Raw genomic sequence first — 21,697 nt, forward strand, 5'->3', positions numbered from 1 at the left:
GTGGAAAATCTCTTATCATGGTCTCAGAGCAATAAGAAAGTCTCATGCAAGCAAGAATAATACTTGCTGCTTCTAAAACAAGCTATGAGTTCAGGGCAAAATCCAACTGACTCTGAGATGGAAGCCAAGGTCGCTGCCTCTCTGAGCTATCCTGGGTCCTGGGTCTGCTGCGCCAGCCACGGCTGCCTGTCTGGGAGAGGAACTGAATACTGTACCTCTAAGACCACCCATAGACTGCTTCTCAGATGACTCATTCTCAACCCTAAGAATGTACTATAACCAGCATTACTGAGGAATGACTGGTGAATGGCTATCCTCCAGTAGCCCGGTCTAGCCACCAACTAATGAATGGTTCCACTCTCCTTGCATCCGGCCTCACGCACTCCTCCAGCTCTCTCCATGGGGACTTGCTCTCTGCTTGGAGAATACAGAGGAGACATGGAAGCATTTCCATGTAAATCCCTTTCTAAAAATACACCACCTGGTCTTCCCTCCTACCACTCAGCCACTGCCTCACACTCTGCCTACCGAGTGGGCAGTTCAGTCACAAACTCAACTTCCTCAATTAGACAGCACATGCTTTAAGCATCACATTAAGTTATCCTGTTAAGATTTTTCAGACTTTTCATGGGGCAGATGAAGCACAGCAGGTAGCTGATCTTTTTCACTTGGGATGCTCCCCTTCAAATGACTTAATTTGTCCCAAAATAAGTATGATCTTCCAAAAACTTTTTTAAAAGGAAAAACAGAAAAAACCATGACAGAGACTGGATCAAAGTAGCAACATTCCCCTAGTCAAAGAAAGAATTGGGAGACCTGCTCACAGGGGCCACTGCATTGGTATTCTTTCCATAATTTTCTTCACTTCCCTATTTTTTTTCCCAATAAAAATCACATTTATAACCGAAAAAATTTTAAGTCAAGAAAGTATCTGGTACAGTTGAGAAGTTATTTCCCTTAGGACAATTATACACTATGTTGAGACTTCTCCACTACCACCCCTCCCCCTCAGAAAAACGTGGGACTTCACTGGTGGTCCAGCGGTTAAGACTTTGCCTTCCAATGTAGGGAGTGTGGGTTCAGTCCCTGTTCAGGGAGCTAAGATTCCACATGACTCAGAGCCAAAAACCTAAAACATGCAACAGAAGCAATGCTGTAACAAATTCAACCGACTTTAAAAATGGTCTGCGTCCAAACCAAAAAAAAAAAAACAACTTAAAACTCTCAATTACCTGAAAATTCAGATTTATAACCAGAAAAAAACTGAAAAGTCAAACAAGTGTCTCATACAGTTGAAAAGCATTTTCCTTAGGATAATTACACATTGTTGTATTAGTTTAGAAAAAAAAACCCTTTAATTACCTAAGAAACCCAGCTATCCTGAATGAGTAATACCCACAGGAAGCAGTACGTGTACTTTTAGGGAGAATGGTCCCAATGCCAAATGTCCTGAGCATTCTGGGTAGACCCATCTGCCACATACTATGTACTTACCAGCTCTGAACCAATCCCACCGAAGGGCGGTTAAGCAAGTTCTCCGGCAGAAGATTAACTTCTCTCATTGTGTTAGCCAGGCGCACAGGAAGCTCCTTTCGTAGGAACATATACGAAGTTTTCTCACACGCATTATCTCTCCCTATTAACAGATGAAAAATGTTCCGTGATTTTATACCCTAACAGATGGAATAATAAGGGTTCTCGTGGTAGCCCTGGAGAAGGCGATGGCACCCCACTCCAGCACTCTTGCCTGGAAAATCCCATGGACGGAGGAGCCTGGTAGGCTGCACTCCATGGGGTCGCAAAGAGTCACTTTCACTTTTCACTTTCATGCACTGGAGAAGGAAATGGCAACCCACTCCAGTGTTCTTGCCTGGAGAATCCCAGGGACGGGGGAGCCTGTTGGGCTGCCGTCTATGGGGTCACACAGAGTCGGACACGACTGAAGCAACTTAGCAGCAGCAGCAGCAGCATGATAGCCCAGTGACTGGCTGGGAAGAAAACATTAAGTAACCCTGCAATCTCTAGTTAAATCTTTATCCTCTGAAATAGCAAGCTTAAGAAAATAATTTAATTAGAATAGAAAAGGAGCGTTTATTCCAAGAGGCAACCTCGAAAGCTGTGTTTTTTTCCTCCGCACAAATACATCCCTAGTGTTCCCAGTGGCGGTATAAAAGTGACCTGGGATATAATCGGAATTTGTTTTCAAATAAACGCTGTGGGAAAACTGCCATGTAGAAAACTAGGAGAACGTGTAAATTCACTCCTGTTCACAGGGGTTTCCAGAAGGCAACAAACCCATTCATTCCACAAACATTCACCTACTGTGGGTCGACTGCTTCCTAAGACTTTCTTCAAACATGTTTCTCTCAGGACCAGGAAGCAGCCACAGACCCTGGGTCTGACCGAGACACAGGACTCGGGAGGTGCCCAAGAAGCCAGCTCACAGGTGCCCTCAGCACTGGAGTGGTGGCACAGTGAGAGAAAAGATACCAGACCACGTGAAAGAGGAGACCCCGGGCCCCTTCCCTGGCTGCCACGTGACCCCAGCAGTTCCATGATTGGTCTTGCTCCCAAGCCCCACCCTGCTGTAAATCCAGCAAGGATGTGACAGCAAGGACAGGAGCTCTGGGGACAGAAATGTGCTTCAGCCTCAACTCTGCCCTTGTGTGGGGTAGGAAACCCTTCTTAAGCTTCTTAACTTCTGAGTCTCAGCTGCCTTAATCTGTAAAATAGGGATGAAACATCCATTTTTGTAAAGACGACACGTGACAAGTACAGAGCCTGATACAGAGCCAAGTGTTCAGTGAATGTTAGTTCTTCTTCTGTCCTGATACTTACAGGTCCGGCCCAACTCCCTCACGATCGGATAGGCCTTCCCGATGCCCCATGTCCCCTGCAGGCTGCTGGGAAATGGGCCACCTCAGGGCCAGGCCTGGAGAGAAGGAAGCAGGGCTCACCTCCAAACTCTCCACTTTCTTCTGCCTATGATGAGGCAGCAAATTAGAGGTTCAGAAGTAAATCCATTCTAACACTTCCAGCCCAGTTCTGGTTTCTTCCTTTCCTGTCCTTACCAAGTGAGACTGGAAATAAAAGAATCCACTTTTGAGGCTCATCTGCAGAACCTCTTCTGCCCAATGCCCCCTGCCCCCTTCTCTATTTCCAGAAAAGTCAGAATAAAAGATTAAAGTCTTAACCCATCCCTCACTTTCCCCATTCTAATTGAGTAGTATATTGAAGGCCTCTGATAAATCTGTAATTAATCAATAATTCTGCTTTTCCCTTTTCTCCTAAGGGAAATACTGCAAAAAGGAAGAGAAGTGTAGCATCTCAGCAATGACCTTCCAACACTTACTCGATACACATTTATCTGACTTAGATGATTAACACAATGATTCAGGCTGCTTTGCTTCAGATTATATATATATATATATATATATACATAAAATCATTCCTGAAATGTTCTGCATAAATATAATTTTTATGGATGAACCATTGTTCATCCAAGTGCATTAAAAATGCTGATATTTCAAAACAACTTGTGGTGAACCTCATTATAAAATGAAGGACCTATTATCGAAATTAAAATGGGCATGTACATCTGCATGTACCAGGAGAAATAGTTTGTATCCTGATTATATAGAAAGGACATTTTCTTTTTTAAAAAAAAAAAGCACAAAAGAAATGATGACGTTCTCCTTGCAAAGGAAGTTAGGGAATGGGCAAGAGCGAGAACCCTGTGGTGTTGAATTGGAACTGGAAGTTATCAGCATGACCTCGGTCTTCTGAGTTTTGGGGGTAACAAAAGTTGACGTGCTTAAGTCGCCATGTCCACAGCATGAGGAGCCGCAGATGAACAGCAGAGTGGTGGTGGGGTGGCGGGAAGCAGGATGAGAGGGAGGGCCAGGAGAAGTGACAGTGGGCTGGCAGCTGCCAGGTGACAAGGGGTGATCAGGTTCCCATCTGTTCTGGGAACCCACAGGGCTAGATGGCTTCTGAGTTGAAAGGTTTTCAGATTTTAGGAAGTTAAAAAAAAATACATCCACTGCAAGAAAGAGTCCAGTCTACACAGATACAAGTGTGGTACAACCTGCGAACACCCACACCGAGCAGGGAGGGTCATGCCCCAAGCCACTTCAGGCCAGGTTTTGCCACAGACTGAGTTTGAGCACCAAGGGTATGAAAAAAGAACTTCCATTTGTCAAGTTTTGTGGATTTCAGAATTGAGATCAAAGGTGACAGAGCCTGCAGAAGAGTAATGCCAAGATCGGATGCCAGAGATAGACTTGGGTTTAAATCCTGAGCGCCCACTGGCTTCACGAATGCCACCAAGCGTCAGGACACGTCTAAGAACCGGACAGAGCTCACAGAGGTTGCGGCCAGGGTTAAAAAGCGCTTAACATTTCACATGAACAGGTTCTTTAAATTGAGAAGAGGGGACTCATTAAAGCACAATCACTAATAACACCGGATGGTAGAAAGCACAACAGCCCGAGGCCCCGGGGTACCAGATCAAACAGACTGATGCTAAGCCCTGCGAGCGTGACTGCATTCCCGTTCAGCGAGGTCGCCTGTGCTCATTTGATGATTCTACGTAATTAAAAAAGGATTAAAAAGGATTAAAGTATGTTCTGTGTCCCTGCCACTCACTTTTCTTTTCTTCCTAAACAAAAGCCTTGAGGTTTGCATTGGTCAACCCTGCACTAACTAGAGGGCAACTAACTACTGGGTGTGGCCTGAATTAACCAAATTTCAGGAAGCTTTGATTCTAGCCTTCCTGGATGATCAGCCTTTCATAAACTAGTGTTGAAAGAAATCTTATTTGTCTGTATACCCATCCCCCACCCCCATGGCACTCACTGGAGTGCCTCACCTATGGAAGCTTTTCAATGATTTACTCCAAGTATAGAGAATACTTTCAGAAGTTTTTTTTTTTTTTTTTTTTTTTAAGAGTACCTGCAAAAATCTCAGGTTTTGCCTCCTACATTCTAATTTAGCTTCAGAGATGAATTCTTTGTACTTGGATACCTTAATTATACATCAGCTTAAACAGGGGGGTGTCTTTTATCGTTAGTTAATTAGTGAGCCTAAAAATATATATGGAATGCCCGATTTTTTTTAACCTTTCCGTGGTTTTCCTCTTCAAAGTTTTTTGTCCTATGTGTTAATATGAAATACTCACTTTAAATCAAAGGGTTTCAACCATTTTTTTTTTCAAACTTACCAAAAAGACACTTTGGGTTTTAATTGAATGTCCTCTCAAAAGGGTTGTGTTTTTCTAAGGCTTCTGGCATACTGAGTATTTTCCACTTATTCTTCCCAGTCATTTGACTTCATTTTTTCCCTGCTTACTTGGCTTCTCCACATTCCTTAATTTTGATTTTCTATTTTTATTCTGCATTCCTCCATGGACTTCATCTTATTCAAATTTACCAATCAAATCTTTCCCTAGTATTAGTTCAGAAAATGAAAAAGAAGCATTGGGTGAGAGGCATGGAAAATTGTCATTTTATGAATTTAAATACACTCGTGTATTTCTTCAATTTTTCCTTCTTTTTTGATGAACCTTTAATTCTCTTTTGTTTTCTGTTTGGTTTTCATACTTCATCCTTTCATTGAGAAGTTGGAGACCGTTACTACATTTGCAAAAAAATGTGATTGCTCTGTCTAGAAAGGTTCCAAAGAGCTTTCCAATTCACCAAGACACAGGATAAATAGACACAGAAACACAAATGACTTTTTCCCATAAATGACTTCTGATTTAACATGGTCACCAATAAGTGATGGTCACCAATCAGAAAGCAGCATTTGACCAGCCTTCTGAGAGCAAGAGTTCTAACTGGTTATTCTCTTTATCCAGTTTCCACTATGGCCTATATTTCTGGTGAATCTCTAATCCTCTATTCGACCAGTTTACAGCAAGTAGGAAAAAATTATTATTTCTTCAAGTAATGGAGTGATCTGATAAATAAAGCATAGGGCTGAGCACATGCCTCCCAAAACTGTAGTCTCCTGTCTGGATTACTTAAAGGCTATCTTTATCCACATCTTTCAGCTTTAATACTTGGTGGGAAATGTTTTGGGAACCAAAGCAAGGGAATCAGAGAATAGAAAAGCAACGCAAAAATAGAAAAATTAGCGGCAAGGCACGAAAATCCAACAGAATGATCAGCTCATTCTGATAATGCTGCTTTTTCTAAATATCAATTAAATGTTTGTGTTTACAATGCATTTTTACCACTAACCATGTTAGAACCGTACACGGAACAACAGACTGGTTCAAAATTGGGAAAGGAGTGCGTCCAGGCTGTACACTGTCACCCTGCTTATTTAACTTACATGCAGAGTACATCAAGTGAAATGCTGGGCTGGATGAATCACAAGCTGGAATCAATACTGCTGAGAGAAATATCAACAATCTTAGATATGCATATGATACCACATTAATGGCAGAAAGCAAAGAGGAACTAAAGAGCCTCTTCAGTTCATATCCGACTCTGCGACCCCATGAACCGCAGCACACCAGGCCTCCCTGTACATCACAAACTCCCGGAGTTCACTCATGTCCATTGAGTCGGTGATGCCAGCCAACCATCTCATGTCGTCCCCTTCTCCTCCTGCCTTCAATCTTTCCCAGCATCAGGGTCTTTTCAAATGAGTCAGCTCTTTGCATCAGGTGGCCAAAGTATTGGAGTTTCAGCTTCAACATCAGTCCTTCCAATGAATATACAGAACTGGTCTCCTTTAGGATGGACTGGTTGGATCTCTTTGCAGTCCAAGGGACTCTCAAGAGTCTTCTCCAACACCACAGTTCAAAAGCATCACTTCTTTGGCACTCAGCTTTCTTTACAGTCCAACTCTCACATCCATGGATGTGAGAGTTGGACTGTAAAGAAAGCTGAGTGTAATGGAAAATGGACTGTAAAGAAAGCTGACTGTAATGGAAAAACCATAGCCTTGACAAGACGGACCTTTGTTGGCAAAGTAACGTCTCTGCTTTTTAATATGCTGTCTAGGTTGGTCATAAATTTCCTTCCAAGGAGTAAGCGTCTTTTAATTTCATGGCTGCAGTCACCATCTGCAGTGATTTTGGAGCCCCAAAAAATAAAGTCTGACACTGTTTCCACTGTTTCCCCATCTATTTCCCATGAAGTGATGGGACCAGATGCCATGATCTTCGTTTTCTGAAAGTTGAGCTTTAAGCCAAGTTTTTCACTCTCCTCTTTCACTTTCATCAAGAGGCTCTTTACTTCTTCTTCACCTTCTGCCATAATGGTGGTGTCATCTGCATATCTGAGGTGACTGATATTTCTCCTGGCAATCTTGATTCCAGCTTGTGCTTCTTCCAGCCCAGCGTTTCTCATGATGTACTCTGCATAGAAGTTGAATAAGCAGGGTGACAATATACAGCCCTGACGTACTCCTTTTCCTATTTGGAACCAGTCTGTTGTTCCATGTCCAGTTCTAACTGTTGCTTCCTGACCTGAATACAGGTTTCTCAAGAGGCAGGTCAGGTGGTCTGGTATTCCCATCTCTTTCAGAATTTTCCACAGTTTATTGTGATCCACACAGTCAAAGGCTTTGGCATAGTCAATAAAGCAGAAATAGATGTTTTTCTGGAACTCTCTTGCTTTTTTGATGATCCAGCGGATGTTGGCAATTTGATCTCTGGTTCCTCTGCCTTTTCTAAAACCAGCTTGAACATCTGGAAGTTCACGATTCATGTATTGCTGAAGCCTGGTTTGGAGAATTTTGAGCATTACTTTACTAGCGTGTGAGATGAGTGCAATTGTGCGGTAGTTTGAGCATTGTTTGGCATCACCTTTCTTTAGGATTGGAATGAAAACTGACCTTTTCCAGTCCTGTGGCCACTGCTGAGTTTTCCAAATTTGCTGGCACATTGAGTGCAGCCCTTTCACAGCATCATCTTTTAGGATTTGAAATAGCTCAACTGGAATTCCATCACCTCCACTAGCTTTGTTCGTAGTGATGCTTCCTAAGGCCCACTTGACTTCACATTCAACATGAAAGAGGAGAGTGAAAAAGCTGGCTTAAAACTCAACATTCAAAAAACTAAGATCATAGCATCCAGTCCCATCACTTCATGGCAAATAGGAAAGTGGAAACACTAACAGATTTCATTTTCTCGGGCTCCAAAATGACTGCCCATGGTGACTGGAACTATGAAATTAAAAGACGCTTGCTCCCTAGAAGAAAAGCTATGACAAACCTGACAACATATTAAGAATGAGAGACATCACTTTGCCGACAAAGGTCCGTCTAGTCAAAGCTATGGTTTTTCCAGTAGTCATATATGGATGTGAGAGTTGGACCATAAAGAAGGCTGAGCACCAAAGAACTGCCTTTGAACTGTGGTGCTGGAGAAGACTCTTGAGAGTCCCTTGGACAGCAAGGAGATCAAACCAGTCAATCCTAAAGGAAATCAACCCTGAATATATTCATTAGAAGGACTGATGCTGAAGTTCCAATCCTTTGGCCACCTGATGCGAAGAGCTGACTCACTGGAAAAGACCCTGATGCTGGGAAAGACTGAGGACAGGAGAAGGGAGAAACAGAGGATGAGATGGTTGGATGGCATCACTGACTTGATGGACATGAGCTTGAGCAAGCTCAGGGAGATAGTAGCAAAGGACAGGGAAGCCTGGCATGCTAAAGTTCATGGGGTTGCAAAGATTCAGACTTAGTGACAGGACAACAACAACATTAAAATGGGTAAAATATAAGTGACAAAATAATATTTCAGGGGAATCTTTTTTGTTTTTCTTCAGTTGTATTTATAAGATTTCAATCTTCTGAAGACACTGAATTTTAGGATAGATAATTTATTTTAGAACTTACCAGAGCTATAAGCAATGATTAACTGAATAGTCCTTCCAAAGAAACAGTGGAGAGCTACCAAATGATTGTAAATTCAAAAGAATCCCTCCCCGCTCCTTCTAGCTTCATTTATACTTCATTTATACATTTATTCCCAGGCAGCACTAGTGGTAAAGAATCTGCCTGAAAATGCAGGAAACACAAGAGACACAGGTTCGATCCCTGGATCGGGAAGATATCCTGCAGTAGGAAATTCTTGCCTGAAACATTCCATGGACAGAGGAGCCTGGCGGGCTACAGTCCATGGGGTCACAAAGAGTCCGACCACCTGACTGAGCACACACACACATACTTTGAAAATGTCTGTTTTACTCCATGTCCAAAAGTATTATTTCACTGCCTGGGAAGTTTTAAGTTTTCCTTTGGGAAAACATACTCCTGAATTTCAGGAGATCAAGATAGGTAGTAGGTTTGGGATCTAGCAAACTTGAGGCTGAGTCCACTCTAGGCCAGACCATTTGGGTTATTATTACTAACAGCAAGCCAGAAACTTCAGAGCCAAAGAGTGAAAGATCAGGTATCTCACACACGCCTCATTCCCTACCAAACTCAATGCCCCAACAACAGTCAAGTCAAAGTGAAAGTCGCTCAGTAATGTCCGATTCTTTGCAACCCCATGGACTAGACAGTCTATGAACTTCTCCAGGCCAGAATACTAGAGTGGGCAGCCTTTCCCTATTCCAGGGGATCTTCCCAACCCAGGAATCGAACCCTGGTCTCCCGCATTGCAGGCGGATTCTTTACCATCTGAGCCACACAACAGCCAGCTATCATAGTATTTCTCTCAGCCCAATGTCTATTTTATTATGCTCACAGATGCTGTGGGTCAGGAATTCAGAAAGGACACAGGAGGTAAGGCTTCTCTGGAACCTCAGCTGGGAAAACTTAAACATTGGGGGAGTAACTGGACTGTCGGGAGCTGAAAGCATCCGAAAGCTTCCCACTCACAAGGCTTCAGCCGACTACTTGCAGACTGAGACTGCCCACTGCAGCATCTTCTGGTGGCCTCTCCAAGGGCCTCCTCACAGTATGGTGGCCTTGGGCTAGCTGGATTCTGGGATGGCTTCCATAAAAAAGGCAGAGGCTGCATGGCCTTTTATGACCCAGCCACAGAAGTCACACTGCTAGTCCCCTTCTGTCATACTCAAATGGTCTAAGCAGCCACAGCTTGCCCAGGCTTCAGGGGTAGGAGACCAGACCTCCTCTCCCGACTGCCCCCCACTTGGTGGAAGGCTGGCAAGGGCACATCATAGAATAGCATCACATGGCCATCTTTGTACAATGCCATCTGTCCTCTAAGATGTTCATAAACAGGTGTAGAAGATGATTTATTTCTCAAATTGCACTTCAAAGCACTCTTCTACTACCTGAATTTGTTTTCTTTGGAGTCATTTTTTGGCTATTTATTTTAGTTTCTCTCACTGTGGGCTCTCCTCAGATGGCAGGTAGCCCTTGCTTGCTCAGTGAGGCAGCCTCATGACTAAGGGAGCACCCCAAATGCCTCATGGATTACATAGGTCTTTTTGGTGGGGTCCTAACACCATACCGTGTCAGACTTTATTTTTGGGGGCTCCAAAATCATTGCAGATGGTGACTGCAGCCATGAACTTAAAAGACGCTTACTCCTTGGAAGAAAAGTTATGACCAACCTAGATAGCATATTCAAAAGCAGAGGCATTACTTTGCCAACAAAGGTCCGTCTAGTCAAGGCTATAGTTTTTCCAGTGGTCATGTATGGATGTGAGAGTTGGACTATAAAGAAAGCTGAGCGCCGAAGAATTGATGCTTTTGAACTGTGGTGTTGGAGAAGACTCTTGAGAGTCCCTTGGACTGCAAGGAGATCCAACCAGTCCATCCTAAAGGAGATCAGTCCTGGGTGTTCACTGGAAAGACTGATGTTGAAGCTGAAACTCCAATACTTTGGCCACCTCATGAGAAGAGTTGACTCGTTGGAAAAGACCCTGATGCTGGGAGGGATTGGGGCAGGAGGAGAAGGGGACGACAGAGGATGAGATGGCTGGATGGCATCACTCAGACTCGATGGACATGAGTTTGAGTGAACTCCGGGAGCTGGTGATGGACAGGGAGGCCTGGTATGCTGCGATTCATGGGGTCACAAAGAGCTGGACACGACTGAGCGACTGAACTGAACTGAACACCATACTGTAAGCTTCCCTTATTCACCTTAAACAGTTCATTCAGCGTCTTTAGAGAAGAATCCTCTTTTTGCCCTTCACTTTGCCTAAGGGTAGCTGCCTGCCTACTAACGTTCTCATGGTCAGGTTGGAAGGTAACCCTTCATTTTCATACTTCTGGTTCATTCTCCAGTTTTCATTCAGCCAGCTCTACCTGTTACTCCCGCCCTGTATCCCTGGTGCTGCCTTACTAAGGTAGGAGACCCTCTGGAGGTCACAGTGCCTCCTGAGTAGGCTCTAGACCCCAGCTATCCAATATAGGAGCCATGAGCCATTAGGGAAAATGTGAATTTTCAATTACGTTATAATATCAATGATACATTCCCCAAGTGTGATCACTGTGTCATGGATATTAGGAGAACACTTTTTATACTTATATTAGGTTGATGCAAACGTAATTGCGTTTCAGATTGTGAATTTAAATCATTATAATTAGGCTCAAACATACCTTTATTCATCAAAATAGGAACCGTTACAATCAACACATTTTTGCCAATGAGAAATAAGTTCATTTATTCCTGTAGCATAAAAATCCGTGCATTTTCTGCCTCCTGCTGGTTGTGGAAGCACTTTCCCTGCAAAAAGTTGTCAAGATGCTTGAAGAAGTGGTAGTCGGTTGGTGAGTGGTCACGTGAATATGGCAGATGAGGCAAAACTTCACAGCCCAATTTGTTCAACCTCTGACGTGTTGATTGTGCGACATGGGCATTATTGTGGAGAACCAGGCCCCTTCATCTTATTGATTTGTTGAGCATGCTTCTCAGATACAACGGTTTTGCTGGGATTCAAAAAGCTCTAGTGGATCAGACTGGCAGCAGACCACGAAACAGTGACCCATGACCTTTTCTGGGAGCAAGTTTGGCTTTGGGAAGTGCTTTGGTGCTTATTCTAGGTACAACCACTGAGTTGGTCATGGCCAGTTGTAGTATAAAATCCACTTTTCATCACACGTCACAATCTGATTGAGAAATAGTTCACTGTTGCATAGAGTAAGTTAAGATAAGACAATAGTTCAAAACGACAATATTTTTATTTGTGGTCGGCTCACGAGGCACCCACTGATCAAGCTTTTCCACTTTTCCAATTTGCTTTAAATGTCAAACGACCACAGAATGGTTGATGTTGAGTTCTTTGGCAACTTCTCACATAGGTGTAAGAGGATAAGCTTCAATGATGGATCTCAATTGGTCGTTGTCAACTTCCAATGGCCAGTCACTACGCTCCTCATCTTCAAGGCTCTCATCTCCTTTGCAAAACTTCTTGAACCACCATCGCACTGTATGTTCATTAGCAGTTCCTGGGCCAAATGCATTGTTGATGTTGCAAGCTATCTCTGTTGCTTTACGACCCATTTTGAACTCAAATAAGAAAATTGCTTGAACAAGCAATAAAGGTTTACTGTATAGCACAGGGAACTACAGTCAATGTCTTTTAATAACCTATAATGGAAAATAATTTCAAAAATAATAAATGTGTATATGTATAACTGAATCACCTTGCTGTGCACCTGAAACACTGTAAGTCAACGATACCTCAATAAAATGTTAAAAAAAAAAGTGGTCGAATTTGCTTTTTGTCTAACATCAATCACTTCCATAGTCTAAAATACATATAAAATACACAGCAAGTAATGTCATTAGCAAAAAAACAAATCGAGAAATGAACATTAAAATGATGTATAACATAACCACATTTATTTAAGAATGCATTCCAATATCAAATGGCAAAGTTCAACAATGCAAAACCACAATTACTTTGGCACCAACCTAATATGTAAGTATCTAGAGGTAGTCATTACACCTGCAACTTACTATCAAAGTGGTTTGGCCAAAAAGGTGTTTATGGAGAGGAAAGAAACATAGGAGTAGGATGGATAGAAGGGTAAAGAGATTGAAAAGCAAATAAAGTGGCTGATAAATCTAGGTGCTAGACACAGGTGTTAACTGTATTGTTATCATTTTTTCTAAGGTCTGAAATTTTCGAAATAAAAATTTTGGTTTGGGAGAGACACTGTGAATAACCTAATTATCCAATAATAAGGGAACAGTCAAATAAATTACAATATTGCATATTTACATGGGGAAATACACAGTCATTAAAAGGAGTTTTTAAAACTCAACAACAAAAAAAACCAAACAACCCTATCCAAGAATGGGCAGAAGACTGAAACAGACATTTCTCCAAAGAAGACATACAGATGGCCAACAGACACATGAAAAGATGCTCAGTATCGTTAATTATTAGAAAAACGCAAATCAAAACTACAATAAGGTACCACCTCACATGGGTCAGAATGGCTATTATTAAAAAGTCTACAAATAACAAACGCTGGGCAGAATGTGGAGAAAAGGGAACCCTCCTACACTGTTGGTGGGCATATAAGCTGGTGCAGCCACAATGGAAAATAGTGCAGAGATTCCTCAGAAAACTAAAAATAAAATTAGCATATGATCTAGCAATCCAAACAAAACTATAAATCAAAAAGATACATGCATCCCTATGTTCATAGTAGCACTATTCACAATAGCCAAGACATGGAAACATCCTAAATGTCCACTGAAATATGAAAGGATAACTAAGATGTAATACACATATACAATGGAATGCTACTCAGCCATAAAAGAATGAAATAATGCCATTTGCAGCAACATGAATGCAACTAGAGATTATCATACCAAGTGAATTAAATCAGAAAGATAAATATCATCTGATATGACTTATATGTGGAATCTGAAATATGACACAAATTAACCCATCTATGAAGTAGAAACAGACTCACATAGACAACAGATTGGTGTTTACCAAGGGGGAGGGGGTTGGGGAAGGGATGAAGTGAGAGGTTGGGGTTAGCAGATACAACCTTTTATACATAGAATGGAGGCTTTCCAGGTGGCACAGTGGTGAAGAATCCGCCTGGCAATGCAGGACACGTGGGTTTGATCCCTGGGTCGGGAAAATCCCCTGGAAGAAGGAAATGGCAACCCACTCCAGTATTCTTGCCTGGAAAATTCTATGGACAGACTACAGTCTGTCCTCTATGGAGGAGCCTGGCAGACTACAGTCCATGGGGTAGCAAAGAGTCGGACATGACTGAGCACTCATGCAAACAATAAGATCCTACTGTGTAGCTTAGGGAACTACATTCAATGTCCTGTGATAAACCGTAATGGAAAAGAATATGAAAAATGTGTGTGTATATATGTGTGCATACATACACATATAATTGAATCACTTTTCTGTACAGCAGGAATTAACACAACATTATAAATCAACTATACTTCAATTTAAAAATGAAAAAAAGTTTTTAAGGAAAAAAGCAGTCGTCTGAAAAAGGTCTTTCTATAATTAGAGCCATTCTACTTAAAAAAAAACAAAAACCCTACCAGAGCTAGTGTATTCTAAAAAAAAAATCTCAAACAGAACATGCTACTGTATGCGGATCTTCCTAATGGGGTCTGAGGCCCATACTACCTTCATGAAATGTTTTTGATGCTCTTGTAAGACAAGAGGGTGCAGGGTGATTGTGACGAGGTTCTCAATTAAGGTAGGTGAGGGTTACTGGATCCTTCCCTGAAGGAGATCTGTGTTTGGCTGAGGGAAAGTGAGTGACATCAACTAGCACCTTGATCCTCTCTCTCTAGAGATCTTGTTTGTTGGCTCTTAAAATACATGTGTCCTTGAACTTCCCAGGTGGCTCAGTGGTAAAGAATCTGCCTGCCAATGCAGAAGATGCAGGTTTGATCCCAGGGTCGGGAAGATTCCCCTGGAGAAGGGAATGGCAACCCACTCTTGCCTGGGGAATTCCATGGACAGAGGAGCCTGATGGGCTACAGTCTATAGGGTCGCAAAGAGTTGGACACGACTGAGACTGAGTGCACACACACAAACACACGAACAGATTAGTGAGAAACCTGCCCCTCTCTATGCCATAAGGTCAAACCAAATTATAAGTACATTTCACCACAGGGCCACAATTTCTGCCCTTGGCTTGGGCAATCCCTCTCCCATCAGCCCTTGTCACTCAGTTCTATGTCCCGTGGATCTCAGGATTCCTCAGCATAATACCTGGCACATTGCAGGTGTTTACTATTTCCTGATGAGCACTGAAAATTAAAATACCTAGTAAGTTTCAGTATTAACTTACAATAGCAAATAAAATTCAGGGGTTCAAGATAACATTTGCTGGTAATGGTAAATTCCTTTAATAGATGATCACTTCATTCTCTATATCTGCCTGGGAGTATTCCAATCTTTATAGTTAGGGGAGGAAGAGCCAGAAGGTAGACAGGAAGGTGATAATAAAGTGGCAGTATGGTGTGTCGGGCCAGAGGGACATTTTGAGAATGACTTCCCAAATAGAGTGGCTGGAGTATGTGAGCAACAATCACAGCCAAAGTCACCACCCAGATTCACGTCATTTTAATTCCAGAAGCGGGAGGGTGGGGGGGGGGGGGTGTGGTTAGGATCTAGTCCTAACAGTGGATGGTGAGTTAAGGAATGTCTTGTTGTCATGGAAGCAGGAACAGTTAAGTCAAGGTCACAATGTACTCATCATCGAGGTTAACTGAGGCAAAACCTTAAGTTAACCATTTCAGTGAATGAAGAAGCTTCAAAGCCAGTCACGCTAAAAGCACTATGTTTCTTGGAAAATGATTAGTTTACAGAGCTGGGACCTTCAGCCAACAAACTTGAAGATAATTAACATTCGAGGTCAAGAGCTCCCTTTGCAGGAAGCTGGTTTCATCCAGGAAACACTGTGTCACTAACTTCCCACAACAAAAGCACGGCCAACATCTACTGAGCACCAACCACGAGCCATGGGCTGTGGGGCATTTTTTCAAGTTCGCGGGTGCCACAGGCCTATGGTTCAATGCTATCATTTCCATTTTGTAGAAAAGGACACTGAAGTGTATGTAGTGGGATTAAATGATTTGTCCAAGCCCACACACATGGTAGGCAATGGAAATCAAGCTTTGAGTACAAGTCCACACAGACCAGTTATGGTATTTCCAGAGAGAGACAACAGGCACACTAACAAGGGTGGGTCCTTCGAATAAGTAAATAAAGTAAATGAAGTGTAAGTAAGTGAAGGAGGTAGCAATCTGATGGCTCCAAAGTGATAACACTAGACAAACATGAGATTATGCAATTTCCTGATTGTTTAACAGAACAAATTTAGACAAAACCCCAGCATTACTAATAGAGACTGTTTGCTAGAAAGAACTGCACTGGGGTTTAACAGTACATTAGGTAGGAAAAAATGGTATGTTATATTGAAAGAAAAAAAGTGTACGTTTAAAAGCTCAATCTACCTGAATTTTAACTGTGGTTTTGCTCCTAATTTTGCTTAGGTAAGATACTTAAATCATCTACGCTCCAGTGTCCTCCTTCAAGAGAGGGAAACATCTATTTCACCTGGATGGAATTGAGCTCCATCTGTCTACTACTGTGTCTGGTCAAAAGTGGTATGCAAAGGGAAGTTCCCTTCGCCTCCTAGAAAGAATAATTTCTGGCTCCCTCTGGAAGAGGTAGCCAAGATGTTAGGTCAAGGAGCTGGCGCTGTGGGCAGCCTCTTCATTACCTGGTACACTGCCTTTCTTGTGTGTAAAACTGGGGAGGTTGGACAGGGGATCTCTAAGCTCAAGCGCCCACTGAATCAATCTATGGGGATAAGATTTTCATTTAGACACCTTGCAATTATTTATCCTGCACCAACCTTGCCTAATGTACAATCTGGGACAACTCTGGAGAGAGCATTGCTAGGAGTGAGTAGCCAAGAAAAAGAGCTAGAAATCAAGAAAAAGAGTACATACATATATTTACATTTGTTTTCCACAAACACACACACACACACACACACAAAGAAACAAAGCCTCCAACGATGCTTTGGATAAAGGACAATTGGGTTAGGGGCTTCCCTAGCGGTCCAGTGGTTAAGAATCCACCTTGCAATGCAAGGGATACTGGTTCAATCCCTGGTCCGGAAAGATCCCACATACCACAGAGGAACTAAGACCATTGCCACATCTACTGAGCCTGCACTCTAGAGCCCAGGAGCCACAACTACTGAAGCCCATGCACCTAGAGCCTGTGCTCCACAACAAGAGAAGCCACTGCAATGAGAAGCCACACACACAACAGAGAGTTGCCCCCACAACTAGAGAAAAGCCTACGCAAAGCAACAAAGACCAGCCGAAGTCAAAAAATAAAATAATCTTTAAAAAAAAAAAAAGGACACCTGGGTTAACACTTCACGTATACCCAGAAACCACCTCTATTACACAAACCTCCAAGGGAGAGGTAGAGAAAGCATGCCACAAACTCATGGGATGCAAACATTCTGGCTAGCTGATATATACTGACGTATTTGTCCCAACTTCTCATTCATTTAGAAGCCCTTCAAAGGCAGCAACAATGCCTCAACGATTCCGCAACGCTTCTCAGTTTCCACTTCATTCTGAATTCAGAAAGCTTGACAAATGCTGACGGACTCCTGGGAATTCCCTGGTGGTTCGATGGCTAGGACTCGGTGCTTTCACTGCCAGGGCCCAGGTTCAATGTCCGGGAACTAAGATCCCACAAGTCGCATGGCACAGTCAAAAAAAAAACAAAAGTTGATGGACTCCTAAACATCTTAAGTGTTAACCTTCAGCACTCAAAGACTTTATCGCTTAGTGTTTCAGAGCTCTTGGGCAAAAATTTTAACAGATCTAACACAGTTCTTAACACTGGAAGCACATTATAGTCACCAGTAAGTAAAAAATACCAGCACCTAGATCCTACTCTCAGAGACTAATTTATTGGCGTCTACAGGGTTTTTTTTGGTGGTGGGGAGGGGGGCAGGCAGAGGGCACTGGTTTTAGGAGTTCCCCAGATAATTCTCAGGAGTGCTCAGGGCTGAGATTCACTGACCAGTATCTAATCACAGAAAATTCAACAGCAGGATAAACCAAAGACCTCCTCAGGCTAAGACAGTGGCTGAGCATCCCCAACTTTTTCACTGACCCATCTATTTTTAGTCTCTATTTTCCTGTTTGAGTTTTGTTTCAGCCTCCTAGGAAACTGAGCACACTGGAGCACATGACAGGACCGATACAGGAATGTTAATACAGCAAAACTTTCTGCTTAATGCTTTTTACTTCACCTCAGAAGCAAGAGGAAAAATTAACCAAATCTATACAAAGTGCACAGTCACGTATTAAGGAATATCTGCTACCAAGCTTGAGGAAACCAAACACTGTACTCTTCTAGGACAGATCCAAGGTAGGGTCGGGTAAACCCTGAGTCTGCTCTGGTCAACGAAAATGTAGTAATTCGCTGGGAAAAGATGTGCATGTTACATAGCTCTTGGGATACTTAACTTCACGCCTTGAGAAAATGTTAAAAGAGATACATAGTGATTTATTCCCAAGAGTGACAACTGTTCTACACTGACCTCCATGCCCTAGTAAGAAAGAAACAGTGACACGACCCAAATGATGGAGTGGAATCAGAGGTCAAGTCTAAAAACGAAAAAGTCCCAACTACTTGGGTGATGCTTAGGGAAATAATCTACCGAGTTAGAACCCCAAATATTCAATCACAAGGAATATAAACATCAACCTGTGTAACAGATGACAAATAGCTTACTGTAGTTTTTGTGGTATTTATTATAGCAGAAAGAATCATCTCCAACAGGATGAGACACTGACTGGGAAAGGAGGTATCCTCAAGGGATATGAAGGAAATCAAACCCAGCTCTGCCACAAATATGGTGAAACGGGCTCCCTGAAGATGCTTTCAGGCTAGCTTCAATGAAGCCAGATACCCATTCATAGTTCCCAGGTACCCATTATAGTTCCCTTAACACATTTTCTCTAAGTTAGCTAATTTACCAAAAAGAATTAAGTGGGCAAGAACAGCAAGAATCTCAAGTAATAGACAAGGAGCTGCCATCACCAAATTTTACCAGAAATTACAAGGCAAAAGTTAGCATATGATATTTAGCTGAAATCAGCAAGTTCTCCTTTTGGAGAGAATTTATAAATATTCTACTCTGTGACAAAACAGCAACGAGAGAGAAAGATACAGGGTCTTGATCATTGCTGCTGTGCAAATGAACAGCAGAACTGAGTAAGAGTTGACTGCAAACATCCCAGCAGAGAGGGCAATGAATTCCAGAGGGATTTAGTAACAATTTACATACTGCTCTAGGTGATAAATCTGACCATGATAAAAGCATTGTAAATGATTGAGTATATTAAAACTCAGACTGTGCACTAAATAAAAAGGAAACATATTCATTGTCAACATATGTAAATAGATGGGCAAAAGCTGTAAGCCTACGGCACAAAAAATGAATAAAGAATTAGAGATGATATTCTTCTCACAAGCCTTTAATTGTATACTTTGATAGTTATTTTATTAAAGAAGAGAGCACAATAGGAGACAATAGTTACACAGAACAATAGCTTACTGTGCAAAGTAGACACAGGGAGTTCACACAAATGATTAAAACTCCAGAGCCCGGACAGACTTTTTTCTTTCTGGGCTCCAAAATCACTGCAGATGGTGACTGCAGCCATCAAGTTAAAAGATGCTGGCTCCTTGGAAGAAAAGTTATGACTAACCTAGACAGCATATTAACAAGCAGAAACATTACTTTGCCAACAAAGGGCCGTCTAGTCAAAGCTATGGTTTCTCCAGGAGTCATATATGGATGTGAGAGTTGGACTATAAAGAAAGCTGAGTGCCAAAGAACTGATGCTTTTGAACTGTGGTGTTGGAGAAGACTCTTGAGAGTCCCTTGGACTGCAAGGAGATCCAACCAGTCCATCCTAAAGGAAATCAGTCCTAATATTCATTGGAAGGACTGATGCTGAAGCTGAAACTCCAATACTTTGGCCACCTGATGTGAAGAACTGACTCATTTGAAAAGACCGGGACGCTGGGAAAGATTGATGGCAAGAGAAGGGGATGACAGAGGATGTGATGGTTGGATGGCATCACCAATTCAATGAACATGAGTTTGAGTAAAATCCGGGAGTTGGTGATGGACAGGGAGGCCTGGCATGCTGCAGTCCATGGGGTTGCAAAGAGTTGGCCACAGCTGAGCGACTGAATTGAACCAGAGCCCTGTGAATAAATGGTCAAGGGCACTTTACACACATCAAAATGAACAAAATAAACCCACAAGGGAAAAAAAACAAAACTTTTAGCTTCTACGTTACCTATTACACAAAGTCATAAAACCTCATTTTGGGAGGGCTGCAGAGAAACCGGTACACTTCAACTCTGGGGACAGCCCTATAGATTAAAGCTATACAATCCCTCGAAGTCTTTCACGTGGTAATTCCACACAGGGGCACAGATCCTAGAGCTAAGCCACCGATCACCTGGATGAACCTTAGCTATCCCAAAGTCACCCTCCAGATAGCCAAGACTGAAGCGACTTAGCAGCAGCAGCAGCAGCAAGCAGGGCAAACAGAGCTTAAACAAGAACAACAAAAATAAATAAATAAATAAAAATAAATGCAAAATAAGAGCAATCACAGCACACTTCTTTAACAGGGAGCCAAACTTAGAGGTTGCAAACTTTCTGTAAAGGGCCAGAAGGTAAACAGTTTGGCTTTGTGGGCCAGTCTCCATGGCAACTACTCAACTGTGCTGCTGCAGAGGTTCAGAAGCCACATATGCTATGTAATGAATGGACATGGCTGTGGTCCAATAAAGCTTTATTTACAAAAATAGGTGTTGCCAAAACCTAGAGCATGCACAACATAAAGACCAAACCCTAATGGGAACTATGGACTTTGGGGGATAATGATGGATCAGTGTTGGTTCATCAGTTGTAAAAAAAGGCCCACACTGATGCCGGATGTTGATGGTGAGGACGTTTTATTTTTGGAGGTGGGTATGGGAGTTCCCTCTACTTTCTGCCCATTTTGCTGTGAACCTAAAACTACTCTTAAAAATGAAGTCTATTAACTGTAAGACAAAAACAGGTAGCTGGCCCTTAAGACTATAGCATTCCAAGGGGAAAAAAAAAAAAAAGGATTTGCCCAATTCTGGAATCAGATAATCATGGAAGCAAAATATCAGTTAACAGAACGCACACAAAATGAAAAGGAAAAATGGTGGTATTTTCTGCCTCCATCCAGTAATAAGACCAAGGTTTCCCAAATCTTGCCAACAACCCGATCAATTTCCCGAGGTTTAATGGGAGGAAACCACTCAGTCATCCGTAGGTCGGTATTGTGACCTGTCCCCCCCTTCGGAAGCATACCTAACTGCCAAGACAACAATCAGAGCCGGAACTACACCTGAAGTGCTCAGAGTCTCATAAACCATGTTGAAATCCAGTCATATCAGATCTTTAGGGCCCAAAAGGTCAATTTGTCCTTTAAATTTAAATACTGACCCCATGACGTCTATGGGGTCGCACAGAGTCGGACACGACTGAAGTGACTTAGCAGTAGCAGCAACATGCATTAAGCCACATTAGATATCTGTCCCCGAAATGGAATTGTTCTTGTCCCCTTTCAATTCTGAATCACTGGCTTTCGTCTCTAAACAGGTGAGTCGAATTCTTGGCAGCGCCTTAGAGCAGAATAGCCTGACTGCTGACA

At 42.3% G+C, this 21,697-nt stretch overlaps 1 protein-coding gene across 2 annotated transcripts in view; it reads right to left on the bottom strand.

Annotated features, from left to right (window-relative positions):
* The window catches only part of PDK3 (pyruvate dehydrogenase kinase 3), an 82,521-nt gene that overhangs the window by 53,126 nt on the left and 7,698 nt on the right, over positions 1-21,697 (bottom strand). For both annotated transcript variants that reach the window (XM_019956257.2, XM_019956256.2), the window contains exon 2: positions 1,495-1,636. In XM_019956257.2, the coding sequence (XP_019811816.1) occupies positions 1,495-1,636 (142 nt within the window). The remainder of the gene's footprint in view (positions 1-1,494; positions 1,637-21,697) is intronic.

The sequence above is a fragment of the Bos indicus genome, chromosome X (genome assembly GCF_029378745.1).
Source record: "Bos indicus isolate NIAB-ARS_2022 breed Sahiwal x Tharparkar chromosome X, NIAB-ARS_B.indTharparkar_mat_pri_1.0, whole genome shotgun sequence".
In the NCBI taxonomy this organism is placed as follows: domain Eukaryota; kingdom Metazoa; phylum Chordata; class Mammalia; order Artiodactyla; family Bovidae; genus Bos; species Bos indicus.